At 38.4% G+C, this 22,609-nt stretch overlaps 1 protein-coding gene across 2 annotated transcripts in view; it reads right to left on the bottom strand.

Annotated features, from left to right (window-relative positions):
• Positions 1-21,328, bottom strand: part of stk39 (serine threonine kinase 39) — a 33,568-nt gene extending 12,240 nt beyond the window's left edge. The window contains exons 1-15 of one of the 2 annotated variants that reach the window (XM_072444315.1): positions 21,027-21,328; positions 19,485-19,597; positions 18,096-18,204; positions 17,280-17,418; positions 16,878-16,933; positions 15,864-15,973; positions 15,678-15,779; positions 15,211-15,344; positions 15,079-15,127; positions 14,621-14,686; positions 9,375-9,431; positions 7,941-8,063; positions 5,734-5,763; positions 5,422-5,478; positions 4,052-4,113 (exon numbers count right to left, since the gene is read on the bottom strand). In XM_072444315.1, coding sequence (XP_072300416.1) covers positions 4,052-4,113; positions 5,422-5,478; positions 5,734-5,763; positions 7,941-8,063; positions 9,375-9,431; positions 14,621-14,686; positions 15,079-15,127; positions 15,211-15,344; positions 15,678-15,779; positions 15,864-15,973; positions 16,878-16,933; positions 17,280-17,418; positions 18,096-18,204; positions 19,485-19,597; positions 21,027-21,120 — 1,301 coding nt within the window. In that variant the 5' untranslated portion in view covers positions 21,121-21,328. The remainder of the gene's footprint in view (positions 1-4,051; positions 4,114-5,421; positions 5,479-5,733; positions 5,764-7,940; positions 8,064-9,374; positions 9,432-14,620; positions 14,687-15,078; positions 15,128-15,210; positions 15,345-15,677; positions 15,780-15,863; positions 15,974-16,877; positions 16,934-17,279; positions 17,419-18,095; positions 18,205-19,484; positions 19,598-21,026) is intronic. The other variant, XM_072444316.1, reaches the window with a different exon arrangement.
• Between the last annotated feature and the right edge of the window lie 1,281 nt (positions 21,329-22,609).

Here is a 22,609-nt window from a genome sequence, read left to right as displayed (position 1 = left end):
CTAGTTTTTAGCTGTTTTGCTCTGGGCACGTTGAGCTGCTACGAACCGCGCATGCGGGTCAGTTTGATCGGCCGAAAACCGGAAATTACGACGTGACCAGGGCCGATTGGACATAAAACCAGCTTTTTTAATTGGCGGCCGATTGATCAGTGCATCTCTAGTAGATACCTAATAAAGTAGCTGCAATGTTCGCCAAACCGCAGCCTTTCCATCCAACATTCATACTTGGCAGAGTAGGCGAACTGTCTTGCCCGCTTTACTGTACTTAAAGGGTCGGGAGAGGCAGGACGAGAGCGCCATCTGCAGTATCTCAGGTCCATTATCCAGCCGAATTAAGGAGGCAATGGATATACGGGACTATAAACCGGGACGAGGGGCCGTTTTACTCTATCACACCTTGCATACTGAGATCGCGAGTGAGCAGTCGAAAATGTCAGGTATGAAAAATAAACAAACTCCAGTCTGAAAAAGGAATAATAAAACCAAATGAAACTCTGTCTTGCCCAATGACACAACAACAAGATGCGCTATAATCTGGAATCTAACTACCAACGTTCTTGATGTCAGACGACCAAACCCTTCCCTCTGAAATGAACTGAACAAGCCTGAATTCTCTATGGAGATATTGTTGCTTTGCTGGGAATGTTCCACAGTATGGCATTAAAGTACCTATTTAAATTCAGATCAGCACGTAACACCACCAGGGCAAGTTATAGGTCATATCTGTGGAGAGGCGAGCCCACTCATGGTAATAAAAACGGTCATGACAATAAGAACATCCTTAGTTGAATAATTGCAAGGTTAATGCTAAGGCTGAACGATTTGGGAAAATATCTAACTCATAATTTATGTTTTGATCATAAGATTGGGATTAAAGTTGACCATTTAGTTAGTTAGTTTATCTTCAATTTGTAGTACCAGTAGTTGTAAAAACACAATAGAAAACATGTGCAAAAAGCTCAGAGTACACAGTAAAAGCGTCCAGGAAAACAAAAAGACAAAATCACATTATTATTATTATTATTATTATTATCATAGTATTTCAGAATAAGACGGGACACTTTTTTGTTTGTGGAGGAAATTATGGTACTTCATAAACTGCAGCTAATTTGCTAACTGCATCCATTTAAATTGTGATTTCAATTTGATAGCGATTCATCCCGCAGCCCTGTTTAATGCCATACTGTGGAGCATTCTAGCATCTCCATGGAGACAAGCACACACACACACACAGTTACATTGTGCAGCTTTAAAAAAAAATATTTCTTACTAGCGCCACCTGGGAGCAGAAAGGTTTTTTTGATTAGGCATTAGGCAAACAAGAAATAATGTTACCTTTTTATTTCAAGGACAAATATGATGCATTATTTGTACTGTTATTAGCATTTTAACATGCAATTGAGTACCTTTAGTTTGGCATCTTATGTTTTAGAACTAAAAATAGTTTAAAACAAAACGTATGGATTGCTGGTGTTTCTCCCGGGACTAACTGAGTTTTGATGCCATCTATTGGCTGCAGAGGGAATTACACAGGTTCATAATAAACAACTGGAAGTTTTCACAGAGATGCGAGGTAGCCATGCCGTTATTCTGCTCATGATTAGATTGGAAAAATGCTCAGAACAAGTCTGGCAATGATTTATGGACTTAAAAAACAGCAACTAAGATTCTCAGAGCCACGTCACGGATCAAGAAAACGTCAGTTATTGAGGAGATTTAGAATATTTTTGACTATCGAACCAGGATTCATCAAACTAGCAGGAATGAAGCTAAATGCTATTCCAGGTTTGGTTTTGATGAGGGAACAATGTTAGAACATGGTTAAAAGCCCAAAAAGGTGTCCTTGGAAAAGAAATGCTAATGAAAGTCATCTTGAATGAGGTATTATTAAGCTGTTATGCCCAGTTGGGACACTATGTAGTTACTGTATATTGTAATACTCACATTAAGACTCAATCGTATTAGGACTTCCAGGCAAGAACAAGGACAGTGTTGGATGGAATTCATTTAATGAGATAAGAAAGTCACATTAATCCCTGATTAATGGAAAGGTTAGCAAGGACCTTGATTAAGACCTTAAACAAAACCACCATTAAGACCTTAAAGCTATTAAACGTGGCATATCTAACTGCAGCACCAATGTAGAAGAAGTAGTGGTAATGACAGTGGTAGTAGTTTATACATATTTCCTAGGGTACCAACTAACAGACGTCTTGTATTTGTAGATACGGAAGAAGTACTTAATGTTGTTACTTAAAGTAAAAGTACAAATACATGTAAAAAAATTAAAGTGAAGTTAAAAAAAGCACTTACAAAAAACTAAAAAGTATAAATTAAAAAATGATCAATAAGTATTTATATAGAACGGTTAAGTAAAAAGAAAACGTTCAACTTCACACATTTTGAGAACTGTGTTAAATGAATTGTAGAAAAAGATTCAGTTGTATCATCTGGACTATGTTTTTAGAAAAACAAAACGTTTCAATTCTCATTCAAGAGTCATTCTCAATCTGCGGATCGACTCAGGTACTCACTGAGGAGGGAGCGAAAGTCAGTATACAATAAGATGTGGATAGCCCATTACAGGGCTGAGAGTAAACAAAGAGGGCAGTTTCAAGTGAAACCAAATACTCTCTGTATCATGAGGTCCCGCTCGTTGAGCAGGGCTTACTCAGAGTAGGATAAATATCTGAGTTCCCAGACTCAAATGATTCTTGGATGAGTCGAAACTTTGTGTTTTTCTAAAAACAGAGTCCAGATGATACAACTGAATCTTTTTCTACAATGGAACACTCCTAGATGAATGAGGGAGTACACTGACATGTGTTAATGTACTGATTTTGATGAAGAATTGTACACATTTTTCACCAAAAGTAGCCATATAATTTTCCAAGTTTGTCTTGTGAATTTCCTCTGGTCTTGAACTCAAAACCTTCAGGCAGAATGTCTCCATGAACATGCTACAGTGTTAAGTGTAATGAAGTAAAAGTAAAAAGTATATGTGTAGAGTACAGATATCTAACATGGATTCTGGATAAAAACTGTTTGTTTTGTATATGTATTTGTAAAGTATTTTTAACTTGTAGAGTTGATTGTACAATACATAAACAACCTTTTAGGATGAAAAGTTAGTAGAGACATTTGGCATTTGTTGGCACATTTTCAAAGCCAAAAATCAATTTCAATAAACATAAAACCACATGGTGTGTCAGTGGAAAGGATTCAGGAATTTACAGTATATATTTAAAGTACATGAATGCATCTTCCTTAAGTGGTAAATGGTAAATGGTCACATTTATATAGCGCTTTTCTACCGTCAAGGTACTCAAAGCGCTTTACATCAAGGAACCAGTCACCCATTCACACACACATTCACACCCCAGATATACGCAGACACTGGGGGGCAAGTTGGGTTAAGTGTCTTGCCCAAGGACACAACGGCAGTATTCACATGAGGCAGCTGCGATCGCACCGCCAACCTGCGGGCCAGTGGATCTGACCGCTCTGACTGAGCGGGGAGTCGAACCGCCGACCTTTGGATCAGAAGACGAGCACTCTACCACTGAGCTACTGCCGCCCAAAAGTGTTAAATGTTCCCTATTTGCTTTTTTACTTCTCAAACTAATTGCTCCTGGTGGGATACACAAAGTCGTCTGAATGTGAATCCTTTTTTCCTTTTTTACTTAATTAATCCTATGACGTCCAAAAGAAAACAAAACCATTATGACCAACAGACACGGCCCGCTGCCAGAAAACCAGCGCAGCGTATCAGCCTCCTCGCCAACAGACTCCGGCTCAAAGACACAGAGGAAGATGAGGAAACGCGCTCTGACGCCAAATCTCTCCCAAGGCACCGCTCACCAAATTAATCCTAACTTCCAGATGATACTTTTAGGACGAATACAGTGTCATCATCCTTCTATCTTTCTTGCTGAGTGTCAAAAGAGACGCCGTTTTACTCCGGTTACTGACAGTGGGCAGCGGAGGGAGCTTTCGATCAATATGTGAGCTGAGACGTGCGGCGAGCAGGAGGAAGAGGAATGTGCCTCACCTTAGTCGCAGGACCATGTTGAGAGCGCCTTGGCCGTCGGACGCGTTGTCGTACGGTTCTACCTGCGTGGGACAAAAGGCATAATGAGAGGAGATTTACTGACCTTGGTTCAAACAAGACTCTGCAGTTTGCTTAATAATGATGGTAAAAGCTGCACTGGCCAAGATTTTGTGAACCCGCTGACCTCCAAATGTCCAGATTAGCAGCTCTTGTGGTAATTATGCATGAAAGGTAGACGGAAGTACTTAATATTTGATGTTATAGCTATTTTCCAAGCTACTCACAGTTGTTTTAGATATCAATATATATTTTTAAACTTAATAATATGGCCTTGAATGCAGTGAAATCAAATATATTTAACTATACAGTAGCTGGGACAAAACTATAAAGCAAAATGTTATAGAATATAAAAGTCAAATTGATTAAATTGTTTTATTATTGTATAACAATTTTGTTACTTAGGTAAAAGTAAAGCCAATAAATACGTAATTAAAATATCACGTCAATGTCAAAAGTATCTGTTTAAAGATTTTGAGAACTTATGGCATCGTTGTAAAGAATTTTGCTGATTTTTGTTCCACAGAAACGACTAAAATGTATTTAATTATTTTTCTAGTCATTTTTGTTCATATATTTCTGTTCGCTTAAGGCCCAGACTTGAACTCTTGGCAGGATGTGGCCATGAACATGCTCAGAAATAACAGTCCAGTTAAAATGTAGTGCAGTAAAAAGTACAGATACCGGCTGTCAAATGTAGTGAAGTAAAAGTAAAAAGTAACTATGGCAAATGAGTAAAGTACAGATTATTTTGTACTTTATTTTACTTGTGTACTTTGCTACCTTCCACCACTGTTGTATACAATGTTATATAGATGCTGTTATTAAGAATATTTCAGATTTTCAGCAAGATTCAATTGCATAGTTGAATGCTTTAACTTCATCCACTACTGTATTACAATTTAGCAGAGCAGACTTTGTTTTTGAACATTTTTAAGTATCAAAACAGGGAAAAAGTTAATGGGAAAGAATGGGAAAACAAATTAACTCTTTTGAATGGCAACAAGCGACAAAATGAACGCCTACAAATTATAAATAACCTCTATTATCTTCCATTATGTCAATTTTAGGACAAGAACTAAACGACTATGGCTAAAACCAACATTGGCTCCCACTCAGCAGCCAATGCGATAGAGCGGGCGCTGAACTGACACTGACAGCTATTTCCTTTGAGTTATTACAGCTGAGGAGACAGACAGACAAGAGCGGGGCCCGCACACACCAGCGAGCATGACTAGACGCTCGATAGCACACGCACAGGGCAATTAGCGCGCCATCAAGGTCCCCCCCCCCAAACAAACGGCCCCCCTCACCTGGGGATGCTGCAGAGACAAGCCTTCGATGGGGACATTGTTTGCGTTCTCCTCGTTCTGGCAGAACAAAATGAGAGGCGGCGTGATTGTGCAAATGCTATTACGTCCAGGACAAATATCATCAGAGTGATTACAATTGAATGGACAAGTGCAGCAGAGAGGGAAAAAATGATTAAATTAAAAAAGAAAAAGCGGCTGGAATGAAGTTGGTGGGGGATTAGAAGACCCAGTTGATAAATGGCAAAATAGTTATGGAAACAAGAAGAATGAACTGAATTTGAAGGCGAGTTGGTACACGAGTGGCGAACTTACATCTTCGGCTTCCTCTCTGACCCTTCGTGACTGGAGGGAAATCACAACACAACTTTAGCATTAATGGCTGTGGATATTTGATCACAGTGAAAAGCTTGTAGAATAAAAGTGCCCATCAACATGTTCATATACTTAAATAATGTACCATGATTCATTGTTTTGTGAACAGCAATAAACAAGTGGATTATTACAATATAATACCAATAGATTTGAGAAAAATAAAACAATTCACTTTGTAATGACATTTAGTATTCTTAAAAAAGAAAAGAAAAATATTTTTGAAGTTTGCCATTATTTGTCTAGAAGTCAATCCAAATTAAGACAACAAGCTTTTCATAAAAACTGTAATGTAATGTGTTTTAAACTTGACATATTTGCATTTATTGTTTATTGTAAATGCTTTGAAATGCAAACAGATTATGTTATTGCGAAATAGAATATATATTTTTAGATATACTGTAATGTGTAATATGGTAATGATTTAAAAAAAACACCCTAAGCCACATTTTAATGACAGTGATAAAATTTAAAAAACAGTTTTAAGTTTGCTATAATTTGTCTAAAGATCATCCAAATTGATTATTAAAACATACACCAAACTCTTCATAAAATGGTACTATATTGTGAGTTTAAACCTGAAAAATATGCCTTCATTTTTGATTGACACCACCGCACACTTCTGCACTTCTGTCTCGTCTCTTCCCTCGCTCTCTCTTCAAACAAACCCCGCTAACCGCTCATGTGGCCACATAAAGTCCATCCCATATGAAGAATATATTACGTGAGCATAAATATCTCTTTTTCCCATTCTAATCCCAGACGTTTCATGGTTGATATGAAATAAAAATTATGAGCGCAGCGGCACAAGTCAGCGCAGCGCAGGAACAGCCTGTGACGTGGCCCCGCAGAGGAAGTGACCCACAGTGACCCCGGACACGAGGGCCACCAGCGCCGCATTCACCGCAGGGAAGCGCCAGGTCTCTGCTGTCCCAGTGTGTGAGAGGAGGAAGAGGAGGAGAGGAGGCTGAGGAGGAGAGGAGGAAGAGGAGGAGAGGAGGCTGAGGAGGAGAGGAGGCTGAGGAGGAGAGGAGGAAGAGGAGGAGAGGAGGAAGAGGAGGAGAGGAGGCTGAGGAGAGGAGGCTGAGGAGGAGAGGAGGAAGAGGAGGAGAGGAGGAAGAGGAGGAGAGGAGGCTGAGGAGGAGAGGAGGAAGAGGAGGAGAGGAGGCTGAGGAGGAGAGGAGGCTGAGGAGGAGAGGAGGAAGAGGAGGAGAGGAGGAAGAGGAGGAGAGGAGGCTGAGGAGGAGAGGAGGAAGAGGAGGAGAGGAGGCTGAGGAGGAGAGGAGGCTGAGGAGGAGAGGAGGAAGAGGAGGAGAGGAGGAAGAGGAGGAGAGGAGGCTGAGGAAGCTGAGGAGGAGAGGAGGCTGAGGAGAGGAGGCTGAGGAGGAGAGGAGGCTGAGGAGGAGAGGAGGCTGAGGAGAGGAGGCTGAGGAGGAGAGGAGGAAGAGGAGGAGAGGAGGAAGAGGAGGAGAGGAGGCTGAGGAGGAGAGGAAACGCTCTTTGTTGTGCGAGTGCAGTGCATCATGGATAAATCAAAGTGCACGCTCAGAGAAAGCCTGTTTGAATTGAAAAGACACTGACTAAAAAGAAATGGCATATACAGCAAACTCTCATCATTACTGCTATTTTAGGTTATTAAATCAAAAGTGAAAATGCAATGTTTATGGTTTTATCAGGAATAACACTAACATTTCTCATGGCTATGGGAGGCATGGAAACATTTGTATGAGGAGCTCTGCAGTAATGATTTCACAGACTGAGGCTATGATTGTTTTTTTATATATTTGGCAAAACAAAATCTTGGTTAGCCAGATATATACACACTATCCTTTATTAATCTTTCGGAAATGGATTTATGTTGTAAAAATGTATATCATAAAACAGTGATATTTAGGTTATCATGTGCAATCATTGATTCTCGCCGTGTCTTCTGCCCTATTCTGTGCATCTTTAGCCTATAAACGCTCTTTAACTGCATTGAAAGGTTGACTGCAGCTCACACCAAACCAAACACTGCACTTTTTCTTTGTTGGTTTCGTAGATTAAAAATGATTCTAGTCTTTCACCTTCATTATCCACACAGAGGGTTGTTGGGATGAGAGGGGCAGAGGAGTGGTTTAGGCCTACATATAAAACCATTTTTGACTTACTCGTCCCTGATTGACGGCGGCCTTCCCCTCCTCGCTGCGCTCGTCCAGCTCGTCGTCGCTCCACTCCCAGTCCCCGTCCTCCATCTTGTGCAGGTGTCCGCTGGAGCCAGGGACCCTCCTCACCTGACACCAACACAACGTTCAACACGCACATGTCAGCATTAGCCATTACGTGCTGGCTAGTTTAGCAATAGCATAGAAACATGTTAAGATGAGCGTTATTTCTTTTGAATGTGTCGATAGAATATGCTATATTTATGTTTTATGTTACGTCATATATGCTTAATAAATAAATACTATCAAGTTCCTTTTGCCTATGCTACAATATTTAATAAATAAATAATGCTAAGTTAAGCACAGTGTTTTAATCTTACCTGTAGCTAATAATTACATAATATAGGAGCCTATGTAATAGAATATGGGCCCCATTTATCAATCTAGGTGCTAAACTGCAAGTATAAATTGAAAAGAAAAAAAAAAGTTGCCACTTTTAAGGACTTTAAAGGACGTGGGGCAGATGCAGGTGGCCACTTGGTCAAGTCAGTTCTGTGGAGAGGCAAGCCCAACTCACAGTAAAATGTTTATTAAGGTACTTTTGACTGAGTAATTTTCTTCTTCTTTTATTGCAGTTGGTTTCCAAGTGTTACATTACCGCCACTTACTATAGTTGTACGTCTTAGACTTTAGACTTTATTCTTTAGACTTTTCTACTGAGTATTAATTTAAAAAATATATTAAAGAATAAACACCAGACAAGTGTAATGTCATACAGTGTAATGCAGTGCATTCTAAGCCTTTGCATCTCCATGGAAACAAAATCATATTTTTTACAACACAAAAAGTATCATAGGCTCATACATTATGGCATTATTAGCTTTATTTAAGCTCAAAACACTGCACGTTTCTTAACATTATTACTATAGTTTGAAATATAATAATAGAGGTTTAAATAACATACAATAGCATTTATCTAACTCTTGGGTTGCTTGTCTAATGTATTACCTAAACAAACAATGCAAAGATGTAAGCATGCACATTTTTCAAACCATGAAGCATGAAACTGCCAAAAAATAAACTATAAATTAAAACTTGTGAGACACTATTGTGTATCAAATGGTATGAGACTACCTTTTATGACAAACACATTTGGTCTAAAATGCCTGAATTCAACACAAAAATCACAAATGTAATTCAAAGTAAGTCAAAAGCACTAGTGAAGCCGCCTGATCACCTGACCAGCACATCAGCTTTAGTATGTCGATGTTAAAAGCTTCTGTTAATGCTAAAGCTTCACGGCACAATAGTGTTAGGACTATTTGAGCCGTTATGTGGGCGTAATGACAACAGCACAGTGAGCACACACAAAGCACACATTACTACCACATTACTAGCACGTTACTACAATAATTACTGCAGCTGAGAACACATCTCTACCCTTCCAGTGCGCTGAGGATTACTGCCCAAACCAGGACTAGAACCGTGGCTCTGCTCCTGAAGTGAAACACAGGAACACTCACTTATCACACAATAGGGAATGATCTGCTTTACCTAAGTGGACATGTGGAAAATTCTATACAAAAGAAAATGATTAAGAGCTGTTATAGCCAAATGCTGTTCCGGTTTGTTAGATGAAAGTTGTACATAGAGTTTTTCATATCCTAAATACTGATAAGGCTATTGTGTGTTTCTGATTTTCACAATCAATCACAGCTACCCATTTTATTTTAACTGTGAATATTGAATTTTCTTCTTTTTTTGTCAACCATGTGATGAAAGGAAACATCAAGGTCCTGAGCTGTGGAACACTGTAGCCTTCACACTTATTATTAAATTAATCTGGGAAGAATTAAGAGTCTGTAGCCTACATCAAATACAAAATAAGACTTTTATTTACCCTAACCCTTTATTATGCCTGGGCAAGACAAGATTTTTAAATATACTTTAATTTGAATTATCAATGCTAGGGATGTCAAGATTATTAGATTAATAGGTCACTGTAATTGTAAGAGCTAAAAAAATATTAAAATAATAATCATGATTATTTTAGAAGCAAGGTTAAGTGTTTTAATTCAGTTTATGAAACACTTCTAAATATGAAGTACTTTTTATTACATTTAACTTTAGTGTGTCATTCAGAATGACACACTAAAGGTTAATTTCAAAAAGCTGGTCATAAACTTAAGGACTTATTACATGGTAAAACTTTCAAGACAGTGGAAATGAAAGAAAATGAAAGATTTCACTGTTAAATAATCGGAATAAATTGTCAAATTGTGATGTTTTTTTTCTCACAATCGTTGTAACACTAAAAGTTGATAGACCATCTCTAGTCAAGGCCCAACAAATCTATTGTGCGTCAGTCAATATTTCCCAGGAGCAAAAATAAGAATTCTACAGAGTGTCAGCTTCACAAAGAGAGATTTCTTTAGACTCCAAAGGGTTCAGAAATAGCTTCCATTTTAAATATGGTGAAATGTCAGTCAGCTGGAATGATAAACAAACTGTTTCCAATAAATGATCAGATTAGGAGGATTTTAAAGCTATTAAATTGGTCTGTCTTTTATACTTATCTTCTGCTCTGCCACAAACCTTGAGATGAAGAAAATATATCACTTAATAACTGTTTTCCTCTTCAGGGAAAACAGTTATGAAGTGATGCTATTATGATGATGCTGTTATGATGAATAACAGCATAATGTTATAACTTGAATTTGCTCACAGTAAAAATGCATGTTTTCCAAGACATTTTTGAGGGTTAAATTAATGCTGTACTTTGGAGCATTCCAGACAAATCATCAACATCTCCATGGAGACGCAGACTCACCACCAGAAAACTTATGTTAAAGGCGCACGACCTTTAACGTTTCCTCTTTTATTTATGCTGTGACATCTGTAATTGTCTCTGAAGGATCGTCAATTCATCAATACCAGTGCCATGTATTGATTTGTTTGATGGTTACACTAAGTGGATCACAATAGATTTTTCAGCGCGCCTGTGGAATCCTCCAGTTCAGTCATTCTGCTGTGAGCTGTGGTCAGTGATGTAATACTTCAGTAAAAACATGTTCTCCAAAGGATCCAGAGCACCAGTTGACTCTGGCATGGCGTGTGCTTTTGCAGTGTGTAACAGCGCCCTCTGCTGGATGTTTTAGTTACAATAAATTAACTATAATTTATCTTCCTCTCAACTACTTTGCTGCAGCTTTGTATGTTTATAAAATGTGCCATATATTCATGTTATTTAACCTTTATTTAATCAGTAGAGCCCCATTGAGATTAAAAACCTCTTTTACAAGGGAGCCCTGGCCAAGAGGCAGCAGTTACACAGTTACAACATATTTTATATTTATTTTACATAATACATTTTTTTACCATTATTATTAGTAGTATTATCTTGTCTTACGCTAGCTGTTTTTATTTTATTTTATCTTTATTTTTCCCCTCCATTCCTTGAAATGAGAGGTTTTGTCAATAGGAGTTCTTCTATTAAGAGTGTTTTTTAAACTTCCTATAAGTTATTTGTCCTTTTCCTCTGTATCTACCTGCGTTGCAACAATGAAATTTCCCCATGTGTGGACAATGAAGGAACATCTTATCTTATCTTATATATATTAATGTGTGGATATTTCAGATTCTTATGTTGAATAGTCCTCTGTAACATTAATTCACATCTGATGCTGCTCAGTATTTTGCAGAAATATCGCTATTGCGACAATTTTTTGGTGCTTTTTGGTCTCTGTTGAGTTAAAATGTTTACCCAACTGACAAATAAACTGTATTTTGTATATATTTTTGAAGGCATAATAATAATATGTGACTTTTTGGAGGAGGAAGTCACCTGCATAATTCCATGGAAATAAAAAGTTAATCCATACGTGGGAACATTGTCCATGCAGATAGATACGTTTTATGCCGTACTGTGGAATAACATTTCCATGGAAACAAGTGAAGTAAGAGTTGATTTTTCTTTTAAATACATGCTTGCTCATAGTGAGGAAGGACAGAGTTTTTTCTTTTTTTAAACTGCAATAAAATCAAATTAATCATGCTTTTGTTATTGTCTATTTTATAGCTAAAAGTGCACCTTTAACTGCATGTATCCAAAAGTACATTTGATCGCGTAACAATACTGTTGTTATTGCAACATTTAACACATTAATCAAATTCATCGTATTTGTTTCCAATATGTCAACCTTAAACCCTCATAAAACAGCTGTGCACTTCCTCTCTGAGCCGCTGCGGCAGTGGCTTTTGTGGCTTACATCAGTGACCGGCTAAACCTTGCCAACAGGAGAAGATGAGAGCCGAGGTAAGTTCACGGGGGGCACAGTACAAAGACTGGCCCATATATTCTCAAAGTGAGTCCTCCCCATCCAAAAGGTCGAAGTGTGCATCCCCCCCACCCCAATGGAGTTTAAATCTGTTTTTTACTATTTTAAATACTATTTTAATGTGTTTTATGTTTTTATTGATTTATTGTGACTTATACTGTATTGTGTTTTTCATGTGTTGCATTTTTGTACGAATTGTGCTCTTCAATTTAAATGTTATTGTCTGATGAAGACTGGGGCATACTGGGGCAGACGGGTGATTTAGACTACACGGAGGGCAAACCAGCACAAAATGACAAGGACACTGGGTCTGGTTACAGTGAGGAAAACTGCCAATTTTGATTCTGTTTTAATGAGATTTTTAAACCCATCTGAGTTCCTGCCTCTTCCTGCACTTACAGTACATCTATATTTATTCATGATACCTAAAGGATTTGGGGGTATCTGTTTTTTTAAGATTAGTTAAATGAAAGGTGATGTAGCTAAAAAAAGTATTAAACTATTCTCCAAGTCTGCTTGTACAATTTGGGTACACTAAAACTATGGTGATCGTCCAACTTATTTAGAGAATGTCCCGCTTTTTTAATGATGCCACATTCATTATAACTAGTGACATTTACATACATCACAATTTCTCGCAAAGAAATCAAGACTTTTTGGGTGTACTGTCATTCAGGGTTGTAACGTTAGAACCAGTGGTGGAAGAGTTACCAGTTACTTTTTAAAATGGTCATGCATCTCTGAGCTCTGTCCAATCGGAGCAGCCGCTGCAGTGATGTTTTGGGTGTTTGTGGGTTTAGAGAGGAGCAGAGACAAAGGTGAGATAAATAATATTGGGATGGTTAGGACTGTGATTTTAACTGTACAATTACATGGCTAAAGTTACTTATTACTTATTTACTTGTAATACTCGATTACAAGTAAATAAGAGTACACATTTATGGATATTCATTCTACAATTAGTCCAAAGATCTACTCACTTACAGTAACGTGAGTATTTGTATTTATTTATTTACTTTCCACCCCTGATTAGAATCTACTTTGATTCCAATTTCTCTCTGCCTGGTAAGATTGATCAAAACTAAAATATTATTTATGGAGTCAAACCCAGGACCTTTTTGGTGTGAGGCGAGAGTACTAACCACTGCACCACAGTTATATCTAAGTGTGCTACAAATTATAAAAATCATGAGGTGATATTGTAGTTATTATCTGTGAGTTTAAATTTCCAGAGTATATTCTGAAGTTAATCCCAGTTTCTCCTTTGAAATCACATTAAGTTTCATTTCAATTTTGCCTCCATTCTGTAATTTAGAATAGTTTTGTTATACTTTTAAACTTTTTTTTGTTTTTTTTGTTTTTTACAATATGGCAAATTTCAGTTGTATGAACTGTGACTCCATACACACGTACCTTAACATATTGCAGGCATAACATAACCTCTAGCAACTAATCAATTGCCTCTCCTATTACATGTCATTGACGTGCTGCAATATTCTGTGCGTAATGCTAACGTCATGCGCTGCCCCCATGCTGCTGTCCGCCGCCATGCCCGACACAAACTACTGTTATTCAGTGTTAAAGGTGAACTATGTACCGTTGGTTATTCATACACAGACAAGCAATAACATATGGAGCCTCCGTAAGACAAGTGACATAGTGTGCCTTTAAGAGTGACCAAAAAAACAAACTAAACAAAAAAAACATTTCCTCCTCCGAACATATGAAAAGGTTAAAGGAGACATATTATGCTTTTTCTCCTGGTACTGAGTATTGTCCTATAACTTAAGTAGATCTTACTTTTGACATTGTGTTTGTTGTAAACTGATATGTTGTAATAAGATGGCTTAGTAATAGAAACAGGTCCATTAACTTCCTGTTAAAAGCTGATAAGCTCCGCCTCTTTATTGTGATTTCAAGCGGTTGTCATTTCCATTTTTTTATTTTTGTGACATTATAAAACCTACAGGTGTCACTCAAGAGTCTTAAAATAATCATAACTAAGTTTAGGGATGTGGGCGGGGATAGGGATAGGGGGAAGGTGAAAACTGGAATTTTTGAGCCCATAAACCTCAACTGCAGGACAATACAGGATTACGGTACCAAAACACAATGTTGGGTAAAATAAGGATGAGGAAACAGCGTTGCAGGTTAAAAGCTCAGTATAGTTGAGTTTGCATAGTATGTCCCCTTTAATCTAACTGTGACACTGGTTATTGTGGCCCCTATGTCAGTGTTTGAGGTGGAGAAAGTTAAAAGTCCGCGTTGACAGTAAATGCAGCATTATGGTCATGTTTAGTCAATAGGGAGGTGGTTTTTACGATCGAGGACACATACATACATACGTACCTTCTTAGACCTCTGCGATATCTTTGGTGCTCGACACAAAAGCTTTTCCGCCAGATATTCTTTATTCTGCAGCAGAGGAAAATGTAAGTCAGATGGTGATTAAATAGTGGAATATTGAATCAAGGTTAGAGGAAGCCCGGCAAATCATATTACATGAACTATGCCGGAAATGAATGACTTATTGTTGCACTGATGACACCAATATTTCAGCGCGCCTTCATTCTGCTCTTAAATAATGATTACGTTTCAAACAATGCTTTCTTTGGTTAAGCAGCAGAGTACGGTGCCAACTGTACACAAGTTCAGTATATCTATATATGACGTGTTCATGGCGTAAATGTAACTGTGTTTGTCCAATCAGAGACATCATCATCCACTGATTATTTAAAAATGTACTGAGAAGGCACAAAATATATAGTCTAAGAAAGCCATATTGAAAAGTGAGATGAGAGAACTACCTTGGCCTTTAGTAAGAATTTGCACTTGAGTAGCTCTGCAGACGTCGGCCTGGACACAGACGCAGACCGCTCACAGTGAATATTAAGTGAGGCTTTTGCATTGATCCAAAATGTCTTGGTCACAGGCCTCACCTTTTGGCAGGATCCTTCTGAAGGCACATGGATATAAGTTTCCTAAACGATTTGCCATACTTCTTCACCAGCTCCTTGTCCTCTACGCCGGTCTCTAGAGTGGGAGGGTCGTTCTGCAGCGTCAACATCAGAACCTGAAAAACAATTTGACATTTGAAGATTTTATGTGAAAATATTTGTAAAATGACAAAACACAAGCGTTCAGAACTGATGAGTATTTCATATGTTTGCTATATTCTGTGCTAAAAATGTTCACACTCACATCAAGGGCTAACCCGGACTACACCTGAAGCTAAACCTGGACTAGAACAGGACTAAACAAGGACTGGAAAAAGACTAAATTAAGTCCACATCAAAACACTAAATAAGCTGTGATATTATAAACTGTCGACAAGCCATGTTATCACATCATTCATGTGACTTTATGAGAGCCAGATGTTAGTAGGTAGTATGTTAAAGAGAATTACCTTCATGGGTGGGTAGCGATGATAAGGCGCAGAACCTGTTGCTAACTCTATGGCTGTGATTCCAAAACTCCATATATCTGCTTTAAAATCATAGCCTCGTACCTGCAAACGCACAAGCACCCAGAACATACTGTATACTTTTTTAAGTTAATATAAACGTATTTCCAATGTAAAGTTAGAACTTACCTGTTCCATGACCTCTGGTGCCATCCAACAGGGCGTGCCAACAAAAGTCTTTCTTACTTTGTGTCTGGTCATATCTCCCCCTGCAGCGAGGAATGCACTCACACCAAAATCTGTGAAATTAACATGGATTATTATCAGTTCAATGTGTCTACAGTAATCTTCATTGTCATTTCTGGTAACACTTTAAAAAAAGTTCCTTAGTTTCTATTTAAAATGCAATAATAAGCATAAGTCATTTGTTTATCATAAGGTATTTATAGGCTTTTATCACTTGGTTATTAAGAAGATTATTAATGCTCTTAACAACAATTTTATGCATGGATTATTAGCTCAAACATGTATTTTTTTAAATCAATGGCTTACATTTATTTATTTATTTATAAGGCATTATAAATCTACTAAAGTGAGTAACTGTCTGAGTGAAAACAAATAACTAGAGCTTATTAACACCTTATTATTAATAACACCTTATTAATAACCTAAGATTACTGCATTTACTAGGGAACCTTATTCTAAAGTGTTACCCAACTTCATAAAAATCTACTTAAAGATTTTCCCCTTCTCTAAAGTCTAAATTAACATTCACAAAATCCTCATCAAAATCCTCATAAATGTCAAAAGGAGTTGATTGGACTCATGAGCACTTCATAGCAGCTTAATCACTTTAATAACCCGTGTAAATATCTCCTGTTCCACTGATTTGATCGTTCTGATCCTGTTTGTACATATATTATATTGAAATCACTCTTAAATCACAATTTTATTTTATCATATTTTAGTATAGTCTATATATTTTTACTACTATATACAATACACCTTATGTTGCACCTTGGCACCGCAGTAAGTTCCTAGTTTATGAATTGTTCACCGACAATGGCAATAAAACTGATTCTGAACAATTGTTTTTATCATTATTAACACATTTACAACATGTGCAAGTTGGAATTGAAAACTTGCTGATGAAATGTAATCAACTTTCAACAATACACAAAGAAAAATCATGAATTCAAAAACCTGCTATTTGAACAGAGCCGTCCTCCCCGAGTAGAATGTTTCCAGCTTTGACGTCTCTGTAATACAAAGACATGTGTTTACATCATTACAAGCGCTATATTGGCCAAATTAATTCTGTTTTCTTTTGTAATAAGACAGTGGTATACAAGCTTGTCTTATTAGAGGAAACGTGAAATTTAAAGACACAGCACAGAGTCAGATAACATGTAGAGTGCATTGATTCTTCCGCCCACCACGAGCTGGAACTGTGCCCACGGGGGCTCGTCCCACTTTGGCCCGCCTCACTGACCTTCATGCAGGCACTACACATCAGTTACTGCAATCACTCATTCAGGCTGGACAGAAACGACTCAAAAAGCAATCAAAAAGGAATAAAATAACTGTTTAGTATGCACTGTTTACCTGTGAATCTGTCCATTTCTGTGCAAGTAATCCAGGGCTTCTAAAACTTCTTTTAAAATAGTGGCGATAATGGGCTCGTCTAAAGATCGGTTCTGGCCTTCTTCTTTGCTAATGTGCTTGATTATGTCCAACATGGATCCTAGGCAACAAACAAAACATGTTTAACAGATTCATCGGAAAAAATGCTGTCCATACTTTCTAGTTTGATACATTTAAAAACACTACAACGGTAACAGATTTCATAACAAGAGAGTGAAAGTACTTTTGTTACATATTAGTAGCTAGCATAGGATATAAGGGCAAATACACAGAAACAAAGATACATACAATGTGATAAGATGCAATATAATAAACAAAATTATACAGAGGAAAGGTATAAATAAAATGAAATATGTTCTACTTTTTGCAAGTGCATCTGATATTTTTTTGAATTTATTTTTATCATAGTGGCAGTTTTTGATGAAAATGTAAAAATTACAGGAAGTAGTGCTGACCTCACAAAATAAATCCCTCCATTTATTTATGCATTTTGGATGTTTTTTTTTTTTTCATAATACAGGGACAATTTACTCACAAGGGAAAGGGCACATTTTCTGACACATAATATATTTTGTAATCATCGGTTAAAGTGTGTAAGATAGACTAACTTTGGTATTTACATCTATTTAAAATAAATGTTTACATTCAGTTGCAATGGAGTAAAAAAAGTAAAGTCAAATATTAAAAATGACGTCTTATCTGATGGTATTTCCTCTACTGGTTCATCTGTACTCAGTATGTATTTTAACGCGTGTGTGTTATATATTTTGTACTCACCTCCACTTAGAAGTTTCATAACTAACCAAAGTTCATCCTTCACAACGAAAGAGGTGTAGTACGTGACTATGTTCGGGTGGCTGCATTGGCTCATAGCTTGGATTTCTTTCTGTTGAAAAAAATAATAAAAAACATTTAACATTTAACAATTTGAGCAGGAATCAAACAGCCACTCCATGCACTTAATGTAATTCTATGTTTTATATTTCCAGTACCACTACATCAACCAACAGGCTCTCATATTTGGAGAGCATTCCCACCAAAACTAGATCCGCTCCATAATTTCCACCCAGCTGTGCAATAACATGTTTATTGAACGTCACGCTCAAGCTCAAATCAATGCACTTCTCTTTGGTGCGATATGTAACACCCTCTGTAGGAATACAATGAACATATCCAAACATACATTCTCTATAATCAGTCAATATACACATCAGTTCGAATCATTGCTCCTGTCTTTTGCACTTCCTGTCTCTCTAACAGTATAGGTACATTCACACGGCATCAGATACCTCAATAATTAGAGCTGAGTTCACATGTCATAAAAAATACCTGTCGACGTGTCAGTTATAGTGGCTTTTTAGAGTAACTGTTGTATTTGGAAGACAAAGTGGATAAAATAACCCTTTCAATCTTTTTGTCGTGTTGCTCATTTTTGTTTAATTGTCCTCAAAAGTGTGAACAATCAGAAAGAGAATCTACACACAGTTACTACATGTATGAAGATGCTACAACTAAAGCTCAATTTTTAAAAGTGTGGCCATAACTGATCATTTACCAATATACAATTACTCAATTGTTACTAATTATTGCTTTTCTAAATTAAAATAATCATCTATGACACTTTACACAGCGCAGCATGGTAATAACATGGAAATATGCTACAACAGGGATAAATAAACGTTTTTTCAGCCCTTTTTCCAAATCATTAGGGAGTTTTCATCCAGGGTTAGTATTGATCATTTTACCATGAAATAAATTAGAAATGACAGATGAGACCCAGGTAACCGCAGTTGAATTACTATTATTACACGTTTAGTTTCTATCCTATTACAGTGTTATTACTGGGTTACTGTACCGTGCCATCATTTTTATTAAAACTAAATTGCATTTTGTGATTCAAAATTGAAACGTTTAATCTGCAGTGAGCATTATCGGGACTGACGGCGGAAATCAGCCACGTGTTGTCCCTTTACAAACGAATCCAACAAGAACTGACACATGGTGCATTTGGGTTTTGGCTTTGAAATAAATCAGAAAACATCAGGAAACATCTTCGGACAGAACAGCTACAAACATGGGTGAGCGTAAGGCGGTGGATGAATGCAGACGCCCCGTGCAGCGCTGGACAGGGTGGGAAAAACAATATCCCCAGTTTGTTGTTCTCACCAGCAGCTCGTCCATGCTGGTCTGGCACTTCTCCAGGTTGATCCTCTTGATGGCCACTCGCTCCTGCCTGGGCGTACAGAGGGCCGCCTGCACCACAGCTGTAGCCCCGCTCCCTGCAGACAAACACACAGCAGACAAATAAAATAGAGCAAAAAGGACATTTTATACAGACAAGGCAATTGGCTACTGTGGGGAGCTGCATGGTCAGGAACGTCGGGGAGTTTTGTACCTGGCTACGATTTTGAAAACTTTTGTTATTAGTCACATTCTTATTCTGTTTCTATTTGCTCTTTGTTGTTCATTGTTTTGAACGTTCCTTACTTTTCAACACAGTAATAACATTGTAATACGACAGATGTACTTGGTATAAGTGAATTTAGCAGTCTGTTTCCATTTTTATTGATTTTTTTTTACCAAGAATATACTGTTTTCTAGTTCATAGTCGATTCTGGGTTAGGATAAGGAGAAATAATAACACAAGAATAGTAAGAATAATAACAGAAGTGTCCTGTTTCCATGTAAATACCATCATTACACTTTTAGTTACCATGCTATTTCCATCCTAATACCACGCTATAAGTAAACTGTGCTGAAAAGTAAAGCGATATCTGTATATGTTAGGGTAATAAGCATTTGTAAAATTGAAAGTGAAGTTTGTATAAAGTGTGACTGTTTAGGTGTTGTCATGTCATATCTTTTAATTGGAAAAAGTGACAACTTACGCGCAACTTCACAACTAAATGACTGAGGGTTAGTGTTACTAGTCAAAATGGAAATGTACCACGTTGGAGTAGCCGCCTGCATCAACAAGCGGCAGAGGAGTAGTGTCAATAATAGATAAGAAAAAGTAAAAACACAAAGGCTGTGCTGAACCACGCTGGATTATCTCATCCAGAGGCAAACAGCTGTGTGTTATCAGCAGCAGCAGGATGGGCCAGGTCAGCTCTCTGCATTATTTATGCTCTGGCAAAATACTCCAAATGTCACACTGTAATGACTGTTCAGTGTTCAGTCTGGTTATGTCATGTGCAGTATTATAGCTCTACAGGTATGGCATTTCTTATCATAAAAAGCCTGACACTTTGTTGAGGCAGTTTGTAGTCTTGCTCACTGAAATGGCTGGCCACATGATGAGCTTTTACATATTTTAGTTCCCATATTTGTAGCTTGCTTCTCCATAGAAGAGTTTTGCTGACAGTAGATGAATCCACTATAATTCTTTTCTAAACAAGTTTGATAGACCGACCCTTACAAGACACTAGTGTGTTCCGGCCCCGCACGTGTACCAGGAGCCCTGAGCGGGCACACGGCCACACTCACACAGCAGCACGGGGGGAAATGACATTAGATCCCGGCTGCTTCGTCACCGGTGATGAGCCACATCTGAGCCACATCTGAGCCACATCTGCTACAGCTCCAGCCCGGTGGAAATGTGCTACACGCTCGCATGGCTCCGCTGTGAAACGCCGGTAGGCCCTAGTCGTCAGAGCCGGCTGATAACGGTCCCCGGCTGCTACACGCGCCGACACCGCGGATACTGACCTATGACTTCCTGCAGCTCGTACGACTCTCTAGTAATTGGCCAGGCGGTTGTCAGCGGAGGGACAGCGGCCGGAGATTCGCCTTGATCCGCCATGATGGTGGGATGCTGCTGAGCCAGTTAGCAGCCTGAGGCGGCCGGAGGCGCGGAGAGTCTATCCGATATGACCTCTCCTCCTCCCGAGTCCCGAGCACGAGTGTCAGCTGCCGCACAGCACTGCCGCTGTCTGACAAACCAACCCGGAAAATAACGGTGCACACGCAGGCGCATCCGCACTGCGCGCACATCCGCACGGCGCGCGGCCCCCTGCGCGCGGCGCCCTGCGCGCGCGGCGCTCTGCACAGTCACTCATGCGCTTAAAGGACCAGTATGTGATTCAGAAAGAGTCACAGGCCTACACCATGGCTACATCATGGCCTACATCATGGCTACATCATGGCCTACATCATGGCTACATCATGGCCTACATCATCGCCTACACCATGGCCTCCGCTTAAAGGACCAGTATGTGATTCAGAAGGATTCAGAGGCCTACATCATATCATACACCATGGCCTACATCATGGCCTACATCTTATCCTACATATCTTATCATACATCATATCCTACATCATAGCCTACATCATATCATACATCATGGCCTACATCATGGTCTACATCTTATCATACATCTTATCCTACATCATATCCTACATCAGGCATGTCCAAACTACGGCCCTGGGGCCAAATGCGGCCCACGGACCAATTTTTGTTGGTCCAAACAACAAAAAGTTGTTTTACTGTAAAATTGGAAGAATTCAAGCATTTTTATGTGATAACAACCTATTATTAATGTCTCAAGTCTTATTAAAGATGTGGATGCTCATCGAACAATGCCAAATGCCAAATGTTTAAGTATTCACTTTCAAATTCAACATTGTCGAGTTGTTTGTGGCGCTCTGCTCCATCTAAGTTTCAAAATGTAGATGCGGCTCTGTGAAAACAGTTTGGACACCCCTGGCCTACATCATGGTTTACATCATGACCTACATCATGACCACATCATGGCCTACATCATGGCCTACATCATGACTAAATCATATCATACATCATGACCTACATCATGACTACATCATATCATACATCATGGCCTACATCATAGCATACATCGTGGCCTACATTATGACTACATCATATCATACATCATGGCTACATCATGGCCTACATCATGACCTACATCATGACTAAATCATATCATACATCATGGCCTACATCATAGCATACACCATGGCCTACATCATGACTACATCATATCATACATCATGGCTACATCATGACCTACATCATAGCATACACCATGGCCTACATCATAGCCTACATCATAGCATACATCGTGGCCTACATCATGACTACATCATATCATACATCATGGCTACATCATGGCCTACATTATGGCCTACGTCATGGCCTACATCATGGCTACATCATGGCCTACATCATGGCCTATATCATGACTAAATCATATCATACATCATGGCCTACATCATAGCATACACCATGGCCTACATCATGACTACATCATATCATACATCATGGCTACATCATG

The sequence above is a fragment of the Eucyclogobius newberryi genome, unplaced genomic scaffold, assembly GCF_026437365.1.
Source record: "Eucyclogobius newberryi isolate DKJ021-1_F unplaced genomic scaffold, fEucNew1.0.hap1 SCAF_14, whole genome shotgun sequence".
NCBI lineage: Eukaryota > Metazoa > Chordata > Actinopteri > Gobiiformes > Gobiidae > Eucyclogobius > Eucyclogobius newberryi.
Note: the sequence above shows the minus strand (reverse complement) of the source record. Positions and strands in the feature narration are given on the sequence as shown.